The sequence below is a fragment of the Raphanus sativus genome, chromosome 4, assembly GCF_000801105.2.
Source record: "Raphanus sativus cultivar WK10039 chromosome 4, ASM80110v3, whole genome shotgun sequence".
In the NCBI taxonomy this organism is placed as follows: Eukaryota; Viridiplantae; Streptophyta; class Magnoliopsida; order Brassicales; family Brassicaceae; genus Raphanus; species Raphanus sativus.
The window spans coordinates 12,536,340-12,555,689 of record NC_079514.1 but is presented as its reverse complement, the minus strand read 5'-3'; the positions used below and the strand labels follow the sequence as shown (position 1 = coordinate 12,555,689).

Genomic DNA, 19,350 nt, shown 5'->3' with positions numbered 1-19,350 from the left:
AACTGAATCTGAAAATCTAAACCAAATCTAATTTGATAAAAATGAATCTGAGCCGATCCGGTCTGAGCCCAACATCAATACTGAATGGATCTTGTTTTATGTATTTAGGGTTGTGTGTATCATTCGAACCGAACATGATCCTAAATGGATGTTCGATAGAACCTAAAACATTCAAGATCCCAAAAATATTTTGTACCAAACATGATTCTAATTCCTAATATGTGTCTAAAATACACTAAGATATATCGAACATTTAAAATAATTATCTATTACATGAATGTTGGTGGTTGAAACATGAAGTTTTTAGATTTTGGTTTATTTTCACTGAACAATGTTTCTCATTTCATGAGAACTTGGTTTTTATTTTATACTTTCATTTATTTAGTTTTTTTATCAATAAATATGTTTACCTTTCATTTGATTTTGAATGATCACGATTGATGTTCCTCTTATATTTTTGAATCAATTTTATTTATGTATTGGTTACAAAATATGTAACGGATATTTTAAAACCGAATAATTGATTTTACTTGTATTTTGGTTACAAAGTTGGTATAAATCAGATAGATTTATTAACTCCAACCCGAACCTCATAAAATCTAAACCGATCTCAAACCAAACTCTCACATTAGTATAACCTAAACGAGACTGATTTTACTAAACACGAAAAACTGAAACATCATTGATTAAAACAAAAATCCGATTGAAATCCGGAATATCCAGACTTAATATTAAGTAGGGTGTTGAATAATTCTAACCTATCGTATGTGGACCGATCTCAAACCAAACTCTCACATTAGTATAACCTAAACGAGACTGATTTTACTAAACACGAAAAACTGAAACATCATTGATTAAAACAAAAATCCGATTGAAATCCGGAATATCCAGACTTAATATTAAGTAGGGTGTTGAATAATTCTAACCTATCGTATGTGGCACGAGAGAATACATATATCGAAAGGCCAGGTGGCCAACGACAATAGTAAATACTAAATAAATGAACAAATAATAAATAAGTGGGTTTGGTTGTTTCTGGAGTGTTTTTTTTTTTTTTTTTTTCATTTTCTGCACCCCTTTTATCGAGCAAAGCATCTCGCTTATACCATAACATATCATATAATATTCCTATGATTATTGTCTAACAGACGATTAAAGATTCGGTTGTGGCCAAAATCGGGGCATGTGATGTGTTGAAAAAGCTGTGGTCTACGGTTTATTACAACTATAATTATTCCTAACTAGTTAATCCATTGATGGAATGTTTCGTATAATGCTTTTATAAAGCTTATGATCCAACATGATGAAGATATCGTGGTATATTTCAACGAAGTGCCTTTTACTTTTTGAGGAAGCATCGATGTTTGGTAGGGGACACGACACGATATACAGTACCAACAAACACTACTCAAACAAGCTTCACTAAAAAAATTAAAGGTTGATTGTCACTAGATATTTACATTGTTTCTGAAGGTTGATTGGTTCGTCTGATCATTGAATAAACAAAGATCATGTTCAACATATTTTGTTACAGTGAGCACATATATGCATATGACGTATTAAAATTTAAAACTCATCGACAATAACCGAGAGATAAACCAAGAAGCGATAGCTTGGTGGTAAAAAAGAAAGGCTCGAGGTAAAACGTAAATTCGTCAATTTTAAGTTCGGATCCTGGAAAAAATTAAATTACTATTGTTTGGTCAGACTAAGATGGAGGCATATCTTATGCATTATTAATTCGACTCTCCAAGTAAATTACTGCTTGCTACGTGACTTGGTTTGTCCAAGTAATTTTATAGAAAATTAGCAAATACTTATCTCACGTCCAGTCCAGTGTTTTGAAACCCGACCCGGACCTGCGGTTGAACCGGTAAACCCGGTGATCCGAAATAAATCCGGTTCGGGTTTTGTGAAAGACCCAAAATTTAAAAACCCACAAAAACTCGCAAAAACCCACTAAACCCCGAAACCCGGTACCAGTTGAACCAATAGATAAATTTTACATTTTATAAAACATTTAATTATTTTTTATATTTTATTTTATATTCTAAATTTCCAATTAAAAATTAGGTTTCTTTCGGTTTTCTTTTTTTTCATCGTTCTTCGTCTTCTGCTAGCCTCTACTGACTTTGTATCTTCTGTTTCTTTTTTCTTTTTTTTCTTTTTGATTATTTTGTTTATTATAAATCTGTAGTAAATCTATTCTAAGTTCTAAGTTTTACAACTCTATTCTTTACCGATTAACAAATGAATTTTTTTTTGTTTTACATGTTTCTAATTTCAATAGTCTAAGCTATTTTTGATAGTTTGTATATTAAATGAAAATGAAAATATAAAAAAGTAAAGTTAAGTATTTTCTAAATATTTTTTTAAACTTAAAATATATACATATCCAAACATTCAGAAAACATTAACTTTAATTTCTATATTTCTATTTCCATGACTAATATATTATTATATAATAAAATTAATTTATTTTTTAACCCGCGGTTCACCTGCGGTTCACCCAATGACCCAATGATCCGGTAAATAGTCCGGTTCAGTGTCCGGATCGGTTTTCAAAACATTGGTCCAGTCCTAATCGGTATTGTCTTTTGGAAAGTTGGAATTTGGTCTAAGATATTTTCAATTTTTTTTTACAAAATAAGAATAAAAAAGAATTGAGTGATATAGGCTTGTATCATATCTTTTTTTTGAGCAAAAGGCTTGTATAATATCTATAGGCTATATTTAAAGTTTAAAGTTTAAACTTAATGGATTTCTTCTTTGTTTGCCGAACCTAATGAACTTTTTGCTGGTTTGATGACCTTTTTGAGATTTCACTTTACTATAGGCACAACTTTATTAGTTGTTAAAGGTACTTAAAACTCAGCAAAAAGATTCGACTATATACAATGCTTATACACCCCCTCTTTAGAGAGTTACCACATTCCATAAATAAATCTGATTATAATGGAGTGAGTACGCGAATTATTCATATAAGTTGATTCAACCAACTCAGAGAGAACATGTTTGGGAATTATTATTGTTTGCCTTTATATGGTTATTGTAGGGGCCAACATTAATCACTTTTCCTTTGATACAATTATAATTAATTAGTTTGTCTTGATGCCATTGTCACCTTTGAATCACACTCTTTGTCTTTGTAATATATCTCATTTTTAAAGAAATTCAATCTAATATTTTTTCCAGTATGCAGAGAAGGATCTCTTATCTTATGCTTTATTTTATTGGACACCTTCCGCGATATTGGGACCGACGACCCTAACCTATTTTTCTAACTAGAGTTTTGTACTTTAAATCTATATACTATTAAAAAGGAAGCATTCTCAAAAAAATCTACTTAAAGAAGTTGTTGGACCTATTCAATAGAAACTTAATATGTATTATTTGTACTTACCTTAATTAATCAAAATTATCAATACTATCAAAAGAGACCAACCCAAAAGATATCACCAATATCTTTGCATCTAAAATAGCCTTTTACACATCTTGATATTTTGAATGTATTACTATTCACTTCGTTAAGTAGGAAAAAAGTCAAAACAAATTAAAAATATGCAATGCACATATTTTCTACCTTATATAAATAACCAAACATAAAAAAATCAAATGGCTACTGGTCGTGGTTAAATTAGTGGGTATATTATTCATTTAATTTTTTTAAAGAATCAATGTATGAACTTACAAAATATGTTGAAGGGTATTATGTATATTTCCAATACAAAACAAATCCCTATACCATAAACCATATATTATATACTTATTTGACTTTCACTATTTTCATGTATTTTCTTCAGTCTATGTATTTACATATTTATTTAGAAACTTCATCATATTTTCAGTATAAATCAAGGGGAAATTTCATAACTACACTTTGTGTAGTACCACAATTCAACAATACCATCAATAGAAAGACATTTTCACAAATACATTTTTCATTAATGTGTAAAAGACAAAATTAACCATACCTTATCTCTTTCTCCCCGTGGAGATCCATCATCTCTTCTCCGTCGCCTCTCTCCGATGAAGTCGTCTCTCTCAAGCAGTCGGTGACAGAAGAGTTACAGAGATCCATCGTCGTTTCTGTTGAGATCCGCCGTCTCCGTCATCCGTTGGCTCCGTCGAGATCCATCATCTCCGTAATCCGTCGTCTCCTTCGAGATCCATCATCACTCTCTCTCTCTCAGCCGACGACAAGAGATTACGAGAATCATGATTAAAATCTCAAATATGGTTGCTTTAGAACATGTCGATCTAAGGGAAAGAGTTTCAATAGTAAACATTGAGCTTTCGAAAAATTATAAACCTTTATAAATCTGGGTTCAAGTAATATTAGAATTTTCGTTCCTCTGTTATCCAAAAAGACAAATAAAGTTGATTTGATTTAGACTTGTCGTTTGAATAGTTATGGTTAGGAGAAAGATTTTTGGATAGTGAACATTTCATTTCAAAGAATTATAACCTCTTATAAATCTTGGTTTTATGATATTGTCGATAGTACAAATTAATGCTTAATGATATTACAATGACATTGTTTTCTCCATAGCTTTGAAAGCATGTACTGAGATGCATGACTTAGATAACGGGAAGAAGATACACTGTGACATCGTTAAGGCGCCAGGCTTTGATAATATTGTGTTGACAGGTCTTGTAGATATGTATGCTAAGTGTGGAGAGATCGAGATTTGTTGTAGAGTGTTTGACGGTATTGGCCTTAGGAATGTGGTTTTCTGGACTTCGATGATTGCTGGGTATGTGAAAAATGGCTTAAAAATGTGAAAAATGGCTTAAACAAATGACGTATAGAATATTATATCTTCTCTCTCTTTACATGACATCTTTTGATGAACAAGTTACTTCATTCTCTCCACATGATGAAACAAGCTTCGTCTCACAATCAGACATTACTCGTGTGCTCAGCTACAATTATCAACCTTCTCCTGTGTCTGAACGTTCATGTCCTTGGAGTTTCCAAGCTAACTTAAAAGTCTTTTCTATAAAAGTAAGTAGAACACATTGGTCTTCAACATTTAGCATATTTGTTTAACTGATTTGATGTTTGCAGAAGAATAAAAGATATGTTTATGCTCATCATACTACCCTTGGAGATCTTCTAGGCTTATCTCATATCGTAGATGACATGGAAAACCCGAGTAGGTTCTCTGAAGAAATCTTGAGATGCATATCTTCAATGTATATCACACTCTCCGGCAGAGCAAGAACCAGTTCTTGTATTCAGGCTTCACCTTCATCCAAAACCAGATTTGATAGCTGGAACCCATGCCTTGGGGATAGCAAAGAAGCAAACGCTCCACGTGGTGTTGTAATAGAGTCTCTGAAACTTCACATGGATGATAGTTGTTTCAATAATTTATAAATCTTTATAATTTATATAGCTAATTTATAAATCTTTATAAAATAAGTTATAAACTATTAGAAATTGGTTTATGAATCCGGATAAATGACTTATAAGGTTTTATAAATCATTTATTTGTTTCTTTTAAATTTTAATTACCCAAGAGATCATATGTGCAGTTTCAAGCTATTGTTTACTTGAAATCAAATTCGTTTATAGTTAGTTACACAATACATATACAGCAAAAAGAGATGGAGGGAGATTGGCAGAAGCATTATAATTGTTTATAAATAATTTATAATTGTTTATTATCATGAGTGGATAGATAAAATCATAAGCTTTAAGATGTTCTTATAACTAACTGATTAATATTTATAATTAATGTATAACCTCTTATAGAAAAATTTATAATTTTTTAGATTTTTCACGTAAAATATTTATACAAAAATTTATAAATGATTTTTTAAGTTAGAAAATGTTTTATAAAACCTTATAAACTCTTTTTTTTTCTTACTAAAAACCTATTGGAATAAAAGTTATAACGATCCTCATTTTATAAACCCTTATGAATCAATTTATAAGGTTTTTATACATTAACTTAGAAACCTTAATAAATTAGTTGTATAGGTTTATAAATCAACTAAAAGATTTTATAACCATTTAGAAATCTTTATAAAACAATTTATAATGGTTTGTATAATAATTTATAAAGGTTTATAAGGGTATGTAAATAATTTAGAAGGGTTTATAAAAATAATTTGTAAAGTTTATACACCATTATAAAGGATTATAAAACAATTTATAAGGGTATGTAAAATATCTGAAGTGGTGAAAACTTGCTTGTTATCCGCATGTGCCTCAGAATCTGCCACATATCATCATCTCCTTACAAAGCCTGCACGTGTTCTTTAATTTTATGAATTTAATCTTTTGTATCAAAGTTTTATGAACTTGACATAACTAATTGTAATCTATGCATTTCCATTTGTACCATTAAAAAATGAAATCAATAATCTCTATACAATATTTTTTATGTCCTTATGAAAATGTAAAAGGGGTTCTAAATACCTAAAGGGCACTGTTATAGACAACATTGTTTCGCACAATTAAAGAGAATGGGTACATATATTTTTGCAATATAAAAACACAAAACTAGTGACCGTGTCAAAGTAAATAACAAAGCCTTATAAATAAAGCATGACCAAAGAATTAACCTCAAAAATTGTTACACAAAAATGAAGAAGTCCTCCACTTTCTTTATGTTTGCTCATAAAGGAAGCCACTTGGAGATCATTCATAATAAAAACTGGAAGAACCTCTTATATAACAAAGAACCTCTTTTGTGTATTATTTATAAACTCTTATTAAATGTATCCATTAATAAGAGTTTATAAATATTTATAAATTGCAGCATACACCAGATAGCGATTGATGTAGCTTCATCGGCCAAAAAATGATTTCCTGTAACAATACCCTTTCTAGTTGATCTCAAGGTAAAAGTGAACATATGTTTCATCGCTTTGCTTCTTTCTAGCATATTTGGTGAAAGAGCCATGTCACCACCCTTTTGTTGTGCTTCCAAATCAAGGAGGATCTGATCAAAGGCAGGCATGCTGTATAAACACAGAGAAATACTTAACTTCAATTGGAAGAATCTGCAAAATAACAAGCTTTAAGCACAAGTTCACAAGAACATTTCCCCAGCTATGTTGGTTTCGCATTTTGCAGAACCAGAAAAAATGATTTGCTTGTTCTTGGAAGAAACTTTAGAATGACCCAGACTTTTTGTGATGTCATTGAGAGCATTACGAGCACCTCCAAGTTTCTTCTTCTGACCAATCACATATCACTTTTAACAGAAGCATCAGTAACAACAGTCTTTGAAAATAACAAACAAGCAAATTCTTGTTTCAAAGAATCCATCAACTGTTTAAGCATATGATTACACATAGGTGAGGACATCCTCCGTTCTCTTGAAGTTTGATCAGATATGTGGTTACTTTAATGAATCTTGTTTGACACAATCAATTGTCATATTTGTATTTTTTTCTGAAACATAAAAAAGCATAATGGTGATAGTCAATCTTTATATACACAGCTATATTGTGGGATAAAATTATATGTGATAATGATCCTCCATATACACAATTGTTTTATAATTAAGGTCTTATAGATGTAAAATCTAAGGAATTACTACTTCCAACAATAAGCAAATCATGAGTACTACATACTACCTTGTAAAATAACTGAAAACTCTTATAAACAAAAATGTTAGCACTATGTTCTTTATCGATAAATTTATAAGGTCTTATAAATTTGAGATTTGAAAACTTCATGCGAAAAACTTTGTCTCCCTTCCCAGAAATTGATCGATTTTGAGAAATCAAGCTAAAATTACAAAAGGAGACGAAAATCACCATCTATTACCCTTTCACCTTTGTTATGCGTTCAAGGTGAGAAATCCTCTTGTTTTGTTCGTTTGAGCTCGTCGGACATCTGCTTCGTCAAATCTCGTCGGAATCGTTGAATCTTGTCGGCGAAAGTGTCAGAATCGTCGAAACTCGCCGGGAAGTCACCAGATCTCGCTCGCCGGGAAGTCGCCAGATCTCGCTTGCCGGGAAGTCGCCAGATCTCATCGGAGAGCTCGTCGTCGGAATGCTCGGAGAGATCGTCGGAGAGATCATCGGAGAGCTCGTCAGGTTCGTATTCAGTCTCGTATTCAGTCTCGTTTGATTGGATTTGGAGAGCTGTGGAAGAGAATAAACCAAGGGGTATAACAGTCATTTTCTTATTTAGTTTTTAGTGGTAAAGTTGATTAGTGTATTTTTGAAAAGTGGTATCATAAAAGTGGTATTAGTGGCAATTCCCCATAAATCAAACCCTATATCCTAAACCATATTCCCATAAACTATAAACCATATATCCTAAACCGTATTTCATATATTTCTAAATTATACCTTCATTTCATGTATATATACATTTACTTTATATGACAAATCACATAGTTTATTTAGTTTTATGTAATATTAAAAAAACTTTAGAAATTTAATCAATTTTTTGAAAAAATATTATCAGCTATTTCCAGGTTTTACTAGAACAAGTCAAATAATTTATTTAGTTTTATGTATTATAAAAGAATATGAGAAATTTAATTATTTTTTAAAAGTGTTATCAGGTTTTTATGGGGTTTACCGGAAGGCTACCGGTGTCGGTTCACATGTTAATTATGGTTTTACTTTCATTTTATCCGATTTTTACTTAATAGATTTTCATTAAATTTGAATTTTCTGGATACATATCAGTTGTTAGAATCTCTAATACAATGCTAAATAAAAACATAAGTAAGCCCATATTATATACGTTGTAGGTTTACCGGTTTAACCACAGATCTGAATCGGATATAAAAATATTCGATAAATCTTAATTTGTTTGTTAATAACATATGTACCCCCAATAAAAGGAGTTAAATAATTTGGTAAAACAAAATGCTCTCTTCGCACCATTAAATGTGGATGCACTACCGGTCCTCAACATCTGGTTTCGGTTCGGTTATTTTGGTTTTTAGTGTTTTGTTCTAAAATATAAGAACTGTTTATGTATTTACAAAATTTGGTTTGGTTCCAGTTGGGTTATTTATGTGTTGGTTCGGTTCGGTTTGGGAACCTGCAATATCCCAGAAAATTTAGGTCCAATTCTTTTCTGCTTCGATTCTGGTTTTTCAGATAATTTCAGATTTGATTCTGGTTCTAGGTAATTTCAGATTTATAGATAAAGAATATTGGATAATTTGTGGTTTTCTGTTTAAACATCGGATAATTTGGTTTGTTCTAATAATTCAACTTCTCGGGTTTATAAATAGTAGTTTTAGAATATTTGGTTATTTAGAAACTAAATATAATTATTTTAGGTATATACTTGTTTTAAAAAATTCAAGTACATGTTTGGTTTCCGTTTTCTGGGTTCTGAGATAGGATATGATTTATGAAATTCATTTCAATTTTGGTTTCGTGTATTTCAGTTATACATAAATTTATTTAAAATAGTTTATTTAATTTTAAAAATAAATCTGCGCTTTTAAGCGCGGATCAAAATCTAGTTAAAATTAAAATGCGAGACAATCAATGATCAATTTGTTGAGATGGCAATGTGCTAATTCTACTTTCTTAGTAAGGCCATCCTTAATGGAGGATCATTTTGCATGTGCTTGGGCTTTAAATAATAGGATAAAATGAAAAATGGGTTAAGATCAGTTTGAAAGGGTTTGAACAAGATATGTGCTAAGTCCAATTGATCAGGACGTGGCACCTCCTGATTGGATGAAAATCATAAAAGAATATCATTTTTGGAAAAATCCCAAATCGTATGGTTTTCTTCTTCTTCTTCTCTCTCGCGACTCCACGAACGGCGACCAAAGCCATCACCGAGTTCTGTTCGATTTCCGACCAAAGCACACACTAAATCGATTCAGATCTCCGGCAAACACAACAAGGTATCACCGATCTTTTGTTTTCTCATCTCCTTTGTGTATAGTTCTCATCGATGTAGGTTCGTAGGTATGGGTTTAACTATAAAGTCGATGATATCCATTGTTTAGGTTTAGGTTCTTAAGAAAATAGGAAATCGATTCTTAGGTTTAGGTTCTTAAGAAAATAGGATAGAAAGTCGATGTAGTATATAGCTTGGTTTCTTTGTGTTCTGTTTACTGATTTCTGGCAGAAGGAAAATATGTTATCCAATCGTGATTATATCCATTGTTTTAATAAGTTTTGGTTCAATTTGATTTCTCTGTCAATTCATTTTATTGATTACAATAAGTCTTCTGTATAAATTAATCTGAAAACCCTTGCTTTGCTCTTTGATTACACTGCCATTAGTATATAAGAATTGTGTATGCTCTATGTGAAATCAATACATACATTGATGAACCTTAACTTTCTCTTTTTCTTTGTTTCTGAGGATTGAAGTTGAGGATAACCAGGCTGAGAGTTCAACCGGATAAGCAACAACAAACAAGCCTTTATCCTAGTCATTTGTTTTTTTTATAGCCAATGCAAGAAATAAAATAGTACTTGATAGTTTTGTTTGCTGAATTGAGTGGTTGTTGTGTTTAGTTGAGTAGTGTATTTTGGTTAGTCACTATTGGTTTAGTTCTCAAATATCAGTGATGTTTGTTTTCGTCTTTCATTTTCTTGTGTAACAGTTTGGTTTTAGTTAACTACTAGTTTACTTTTTTTTTCCTAGTTTCATAGTTTAGTTCTCAAACTATAAATTGATATGAAAGCTTATCAACAAAATTTTGACTTTACTGATATTGTAAATGCTATAAGAGCATCTCAATTAGTGATACATAGTGGGCGCGAATTCCAAGACAAAAAAAATAATTTTTTTTTTGTTTGATTTTTTTCTAAAAAAAAATAAAAAAAAAACGAACCAATCGCAGGCCGCCACGTGGCATGGAGCCCGCGGAACAGACAGGTTCATCAAGAAGGAGTTTTGCGAGACTGGTTTATGTTTTGCGTGGGCCCCACAATTATTTTAATATATTTTTTTTTGTTAAAAGTTAAGAGTTTGGACTTTGAACCCCCGATGAAGATGGCCTAAAACACTCTAATGAATGTAATAAGTGTCTGATTTGATGGAAGTATGTAATGGTTATTAGCTAAGAATTAACTACAACTACTCCCATTTAAACCCGAGACCAACACTACATGAAATGTAGGTATTAATAGCATCGAATTATAGCGTTTATGACAGTTCTGCTATTGTATATTAATGCTTGCTATTTTCATAGTGTTTGTCAATTTAAAACGCTATATTTACTAACGCGGGAAAATAATTTTTTAAAGGCGGGTTAATTTGCTAAGTTTAGGCTCCAACACTTAGAATGAAAAAAAATTGCCACCAAAACATGTGAGATAGCTTTGTATTGCTTCTCAGAATCGTAAAGTGGAGTCTCTTTCTCTTTCTCTTTCTCTCTTGAACTCATTGTCTCTTGGTCTCCATCTCTCCTCTGTCGTGTTTGCCGGTCAGTTTCTTCATGGCTTCCACCAGACAAACCTCCAATCTTCGTCGTTCACAGCCAGCCGAGTTATATCTCCTGGGTATACCCAGTCGTAATCTCTCTCTTTGCCATTGTCTCCGTTTCCTTTTCGTACTTTCGAGTTCAACAAGAGTAGAGCTGATGTTTTTGACGAAACTTGTAAGAACAAGAAGAATCTCGAAAGAAAAAAACGCAAGCTCAATCCCAACACTACTGCTTACGCTCAGGTTAACATTACAGAATCCTCAAAACAAAAAAAAACTTATTTTGTTGTGTAAAATTTGAAAATTTTGATCTTTTTTGAAGGTCCTTGGAACAGGAATGGATACACAAGATACTTTGTCTTCTGTATTACTCTTCTTTAATAAACAATGATTCATCTTTAATGGATAGGTAAAAAGTTCCACTCTTTTTATTGTATGATCTTAGTACTAAAATCAGTTACTGTATAGTACTGTATGATTCTTGATCACTTATTGTCTCTTAGGTGATCACTTACTGGTCAATTTGTTGTATTATGCAGGGCTTGCAACTTTCTGTGATCAAAACATAAGATTTAACTATCAAAGGTATGTATCGCTAAGACTCCTCTGTTTCTCTATGTTTGTGTTGTGATTAGTTTGAATTTTGATGGTTATCTTAATTATTAGAAATATATATCATGTGTTTTTGTCTCGTGTCTGCTCAGGGACTCCAGGTGGACTTCCAAGTTTGTTCTTGCTTTTGACTTATGGCTTTGTCTATTACAGAGTTATAATAGTGTGTTCATGCTTTGATCTTAAGGTTTATCCGAGTGATGTGATGGGATCTTCAGTACCTGGTCCCATTGTTCTCCTTGTGGACTGTCCAACTGAGTCGTTGGACAATTGTTATCAGCTGAGTCTTTGCTGGACACCAAAGGTTTCTTGCTCCTCTTCATTTCTGTTGTTTTCATCAAAAACTGTTACTTAATTTGCTTGGTGCTAATGTTTCTTTTTGGTGTATTCAAGAAGAATATGGAGTTTCCAATTCTGAAAGCATGTTCAAGAATCGCAGGTGACTGAATACTCTTTGTGCTGACTAATGTTAAGGCAGCAAAGTTCTTATCCAAGGTGTATCTTTTTGTTTTTCAAAAATTTGGATGGTTAACGAATAAAGAGGTTTAGTTGTTATTTCAGAATTTACTTTGATTACTGAAGCTTTAGTTTGCTAGACTGACCAAAACATAGACACCCTTAGCCCCTGTTTTCTGATTTGTTTCTCTAATTGTTCAGATGATGAAGAAGAACTTGCTAAGTACCCACTCACCACTGAATCCACAATGAAGATGACTGGAATACTGGTACTTGTTCAGATGATGAAGATGAGGAGCAACTCTTTTCTGAGGAATTATTGTGTGCTCCAAACGAAACCATAACCAAATATAAGTGTAGTTTTTAGTAACATTGTTTGTTAGTTTTGGGTTTTATTCAAGGGGTTATTGCAAAAGTGACTCAAAACTTGAATTCAAACAGAAAACTAACCTTTTCTTTTGACTCATTTTTTTTTTGAGTTTTTAACCCCACATCTGCATTTTATCTACGAAAATGCCATTAACCCTTTTTTTTTTTTTTTTTTCGAAAATGGCTTCTTTACTGTCTCAACCTCATTTTCTTCAAGTATTTACAATATTGCCACTGCCATGAATAGTGGGAACAACCTTGTACGAACTGTTTGGAGCTTTTAATGCCCTTTAATGCACGTAAATCTCTTTACACTCTCTCTGTTTCAATTGTTATGAACTAAAAACAACATTTCTTTCACTTTCTCTCCATATTCATCCAAAAAACTGAAGCTTTTGATTCAAAATTGTTTGGAGCCATATTTCTTTCGTTTTGACTTACGGTTGCTTTCGTTTGAGGTTCTGGGTGGTTGGAGAAGACCCTGTGTGCAAACAAAGTCATCTCACCTAGTTGAAGGTACGAATTTGAATTTTTTTCAAAATCTGTTCGCGTAGAAGACTTACAAGTAAGTCATCTGTATGTAGAAGACTTACTGATGAGTCTTCTGGTCAAACGGACGACTTAAACTAAGTCGTCCAGCTTTGTTTGGTGAAAAAAAACAGTCCAGACGACTTATATATAAGTCGTCTACGAGAAACAGGCTAGTTTTGCATTTGACCGAATCGTGTCAGATCTTTGACTATTTCTGGACGACTTATAATTCAGTCGTCTCTCGGAAAGTTAAAATTTCAATATTTTATTAAACTAGACGACTTACGTGTAAGTCGTCTTAGGTTAGTTTTGTAGTTGAAAAATAAAACTTCATAATTTAATTTTTACCAGACGACATAATATAAAGTCGTCCCGTCAGAAGACTTAATTTAAAGTCGTCCGGGGAAAGCAAAGTCGTCCAGAATTTTTCCCAATTAAGTCGTCCAAACCTTGCTTATCCCGGACGACCTTAAATTAAGTCGTCTAGCTGGACGACTTTTAGTTAAGTCGTCTGGAGAAAGTTAAATTTCAAGTTTTATTTTTCAATTACAAAACTAACCTGGGACGACTTACGTGTAAGTCGTCTAGTTTGAATAAAATATTGAAATTTTTACTTTCCAGAGACGACTGATTTATAAGTCGTCCAGAAATAGTCAAAGATCTGACACGATTCGGTCAAATGCAAAACTAGCCCGTTTTTCGTAGACGACTTATATATAAGTCGTCTGAATTTTTTTTTTTTAACAAACAAAGCCGGACGACTTAGAATTAAGTCGTCCCTTTTAATTTTCAATTGCAAAAGTGACCTCTTTAGACGACTTACCTTTAAGTCTTCTGGACGACTTAAATCTAAGTCGTCTGCGATAATGTTTGTTGAACTTCTTCATTTTCTCTATGTTTACTAATGTGTTTTATTTTGAATATTTGCAGATGATTTTTAAGTTACATGCAGTGTATGGAGAATGGTTGTTGAGAGATTTCCGTTGGGATTTTGTGGTTGATGATCTCAAAGGAGCAAGATTGTTTTTATTGAATGAAGATTCAACACATGCTGAACTTGTTGCAATGGCTCAAGAAGATTATAACCTGGACATGAGATCAGTGACTGTGGAGATTAGCTACTCATTACCAGCAGAAATGATGATGACTCCAAGCAGTCCTCCATTCATGTTACAAGTGATAGACAAGTTCGAAACTTGCTCGAGATACTCAAAACGCATAGAGTATGTCTTTGTGTATCAAGCCGCAGCAAGGTGGAAACGGTTTCAGAGAAAAGAGAAGAAGCTGGTGATAATGATGAAGCTGGTGAATGGGAAGAAGATGTTGGTGATAATGATGAAGCTGGTGAATGGGAAGAAGATGTTGGTGATAATGATGAGGCTGATGAATGTTTTGAAGATGTTGGTGATAATGAGTCTGTTGAAGATGAAAATCAAGATGGGGAGGAGGAAAATGGGGAGGAGGAAAATGGGGAGGAGGATGCTGATAACACTATTGTTGGTGAAACGGATCAGAATGGTGGGGATTACAGTCTTTATGGAAAGGTTCTAGATGAGGACGAGGAAGATGATGATAATATTTGTTTTGAAGAAATTGAAAAGACATATGCTAAGACAAATGCTATTGAAGGAGGAAAATCGGATTGTACCAGCATCTATGTCAACCAGAGTTTTGTTAGCAAGGATGCACTGCTTCAGAGCTGCGGTTGACAGCAGTGAGGGTAGGTTTTCTTCTTTCAGAATATACAAATCAACAAAAACTCTCCTTGTGGCAATATGTCGGGTTAGCGGTTGTGGATGGAAGATCAGAGCGAGTGTGAAACATGGGTCAAACACGTTTTGGGTAACAAAGTATGTGGAAAAACATTTATGCTCAATTGGAGACCGAATCGCTCAGCGGAGACACTGTACTCCAAAGTATGTTGGTAGTCTTTTCATTGATCGTGTTGGGATCATTGATGGGATAACTCCACAGCATATCACTGATGCAATGAAGAACATGTTTGGCATGACGCTTGATTACACCACTTCATACAGAGCACTGTTATATGCACAGAAATTGGTGAGAGGATCAGCAGAAGAAGGGTATTCGCGTCTGCCTTCATATCTCGAGCAAATCTCCATTGCAAATCCTGATTCTATCACGGCTATAGAACTTGATTCTGAGAAAAGATTTAAGTATCTATTTCTCTCTTTTGGAGCTTCTATCAAAGGTTTTAAGTATCAGAGAAGGGTCATTGTGGTGGATGGAACTCACCTAAGTGGAAAGTATGGAGGTGTTATGTTAGTTGCAGGCCGCACAAGATGGCAATTTTCAGATATTCCCATTGGCTTTTGGGATCGTGGATGCTGAAGATGAACCTTCTTGGGAATGGTTTTTCACAAAATTGGCTAGTTGTATATCTCATGACAAGCCTCTGGTGATAGTCTCTGACCGGCACGCGGCCATTAAAAGTGCGTGTGAGAAGGTGTTTCCTTGGGCAACCCGAGGAATATGTTATTATCAACCTTCAAGATAACATTGTCAAAAAGTTTAAAGGGAAACATCTCATGTACTTGGTGAAAGGGGCTGCTTATGCGCACACGGTTCACGATTTTAACCGGTACATGGCTGAGATACGGAGTGCAAACCCGGAACTTGCAACGTATTTGGAGAAGGCCGACGCCAAGCTATGGTCAAGGGTTTATTGTAAGGGGAACAGGTTCAACATAAAAACAAGCAACATCGCTGAATCTCTATTAATTCCGCACTGAAGCGAGCAAGAGGATTCCGATTCCGTTCCTGCTGGAGTTCATAAGGCAGAAGTTAGGAAAATGGTATTGGAAAAGGAGACAAGATGCTTTGAGTCTCCCAACTGTACATAGCCGGGGTGTTGAATACTTGCTTGCTGTTCGATCAGAGATAGCGGATACGATGACGGTCGAACCAATTGATGGATGGCGTTTCTTTGTCAAAGGTGGCAAAATGGACTGTGCGGTTGATTTGGAACATGTAAAGTGTGGTTGTGGTGTCTATGGAGTGGAGAAAATACCTTGCTCTCATGCTATAGCAGCTGGAACACATGCTGGTGTGCATATCGACACACTTGTATGTCCACTTTACTCAAAGAATCATCTGTATGCAGGATACTCAGAGAATATATATCCTATCGTGTCACAACATATTGAGGAACGAGAATGCTTTCCTCCAAACGTAAAGCGTGGTCCGGGGAGACAGAAGAAATCAAGATGGCAATCTTGGTTGGAGCTATCTAGGATGAGGGGACACAAACCCAGGAAGAAACACAGGGCACGGAGATGCTCAAACTGCAAGGAAACTGGCCATACGAAACCACAATGTACACAACCAGTTGACTAGTTGTCCAGACGACCTAAATATAAGTCGTCCAGTCTTGATTACCCGTCCAGACGACTAATTTCTAAGTCGTCCAGTGTTTCGTCTACCTTCTACGAAGTCGTCCAGTGTTTAGACTACCTTCTACTATCCCTTCAAGTGTATTTTTTTAGACGACTTTTACGAAGTCGTCCAGTGTATTTAAGTCGTCCAGTGTATTTAAGTCGTCCAGTGTTTAGACTACTTCTACTATCCCTTCAAGTGTATTTTTTAAGTTTCGCGCCAGCTGGAAAACCTTCAGACGACTTATTTGTAAGTCGTCCAGCTGGAAACCTTCCAGACGACTTATTTGTAAGTCGTCCAGCTGGAAAACCTTCCAGACGACTTATTTGTAAGTCGTCCAGCTGGAAACCTTCCAGACGACTTATTTGTAAGTCGTCCAGCTGGAAAACCTTCCAGACGACTTATTTGTAAGTCGTCCAGCTGGAAAACCTTCCAGACGACTTATTTGTAAGTTAGAAAATCTATACAAGTTAGAAAATCAATAAATCATACATGCCCACAAACATACAAATAGATTTGTGTAAACAAATAGTTCAAATATACAAATAGATTTGTGTAACAAATAGTTCAAATATACAAATTGATTTGTGTATCTATACAAGTTAAAAACTACTACAAGTTAAAAAATCTATACAAGTTAAAAAATCTATACAAATTGATTTGTGTATCTAATCATACATGCCTACAAACATACCACCATCCTCATTATTTTCAGATGCTGATCAACAAGCTCCGTCCATATAGCCAAAGCCATAGTATCCTCAGTCTTCGCATTGGACCTAGCAAAGTCTTTAGGGCTAAAGGGGACCCCAAGAGCATGACATTCAATGTACTTTGCAGCGTACACGCCACAATCACCATTGTTGGCCGTGGGTACATCTTTGAGGAGTCTCTCATAAGTGTATCGCTCCAACCCATGCATCTGGTCTCCGCACTCCACAATCAGATAAGGGACCATCTCGAGAAAAGGCTCCATTATCTCATCCTCTTTCTGGTATGGTAGTTGAAGGTATGCTGTCCAGACGACTATGTGCCTCTTAGGGATCGATATCCAAATAGCCACCAATGTTTGTTGTCCAAGTTCAGTGGCGCATAGATATCATCAATGTCCTCCCCCACTTCTTGTTTGATTGGCAAAATGAAGGCATTGATCCGTCATACAAACTCGCCGCCCCACTAGTAGCATTTTTCCTAAACCATTGTGATCAGACGACGATGTTTGAAGACCAGATACTGTTCTCTCCAAGACTGGGTAAAGTTGTGATCCAGAAGCACATTCGCTCGCTCCGGAAACATTGTGGGTTCTCCTTATACCCTCGCCAGCACATTCATCCAAGCATCTATATGCTGCATATAAAATAATACAAGTTAGAACCTTCCAGACGACTTACAAATAAGTCGTCTGGAAGGTTTTCAGCTGGACGACTTACAAATAAGTCGTCTGGAAGGTTTTCCAGCTCGAAAACCTTCCAGACGACTTATTTGTAAGTCGTCCAGCTGGAAAACCTTCAGACGACTTATATATTTACAAATCTATACAAAAGACAAGTTACCAGACGACTTATTTGTAAGTCTTCTGGAAGGTTTTCCAGCTGGACGACTTACAAATAAGTCGTCCAGCTGGAAAACCTTCCAGACGACTTATATATTTACAAATCTATACAAAGACAAGTTACAGAACGACTTAAAGATAAGCAGAAGACTTACTACGTCTTCCAGCCATGCTTTGGATGTCCGGAGTTTTTGATACCACCAAGTTGTGATGTACGTGGTTTGTCCTCTTCCTTAGTGAAATAATCACTGCAAACAAAAAAGCAATAGTTTTGGTAGACTAAATCAAGCTATTATGGGTAAAGCAATCACTTACGGATCAGTTTTCAACCAATCAGCGAGCTCCTTCATCTTTAGGTCTGTTTAGTGTGGGAAATGGATATACTTTCCCACTCTAAGGAGTTTCCTTCTCTCGCCGTATAAGGAGATATCTGCGTGGGAGCAGGTTTCTTCGTTCGTTCACTCCTTGCACGCAAGAAGCAGTGGGAGCTGTTTGGTCCAATACAACCAGGCTCGGTTCTGAAGCTGAAGCTGGATCGGTGGAAGCGAAGCTCGGTTGTTGATCGTTGGAAGCGAAGCTCGGTTGGTCAGTGAAGTGAGAGGAACAATCTTTGGAGGTGACACCATCTGCTTTATCCTCCGGCAAGATCTTATATACCGAGATCGCTCCATCTGCTGTATCCTCCGGCAACAATCTCTGCAATAAAAGAGAACAAGTTAACCTGGACGCTTAAATAAAAGTTGGGAGAGGATGTTTCAGCTGGAGTTCAGACGACTTATTTGTAAGTCTTCTGGAAGGTTTTCCAGCTGACGACTTACAAATAAGTCGTCTGGAAGGTTTTCCAGCTGGAAACCTTCAGACGATTATTTGTAAGTCGTCCAGCTGGAAAACTTCCAGACGACTAATATTTACAAATCTATACAAAGACCAGACGACTTAAAGATTGATATTAACTCTTTTGGGCAGAGGAGAAGCTGTTTCTTTTGTGGAGAAGGCTTTTTCGTTTGAGGAGCAGGCTGTTTCGTCTGAGGAGCAGGCTGTTTTAGTT

The 19,350-nt window shown here is 34.7% G+C and overlaps 1 protein-coding gene across 10 annotated transcripts in view; it reads left to right on the top strand.

The window, feature by feature from the left end:
• Positions 1-11,205: 11,205 nt before the first annotated feature.
• LOC108833444 (uncharacterized) overlaps positions 11,206-19,350 on the top strand; it is an 18,287-nt gene continuing 10,142 nt past the window's right edge. Inside the window, exons 1-6 of one of the 10 annotated variants that reach the window (XR_008944258.1) lie at positions 11,208-11,629; positions 11,709-11,795; positions 11,926-11,971; positions 12,186-12,302; positions 12,392-12,493; positions 12,656-12,848. Coding sequence is in view for 1 of the 10 variants with exons in the window: in XM_057007007.1 (XP_056862987.1) it covers positions 12,033-12,302; positions 12,392-12,437; positions 12,656-12,798 (459 nt within the window). In the remaining 9 variants the exon portion in view is untranslated. The other 9 variants (XR_008944257.1, XR_008944255.1, XR_008944256.1 and 6 more) reach the window with 9 other exon arrangements.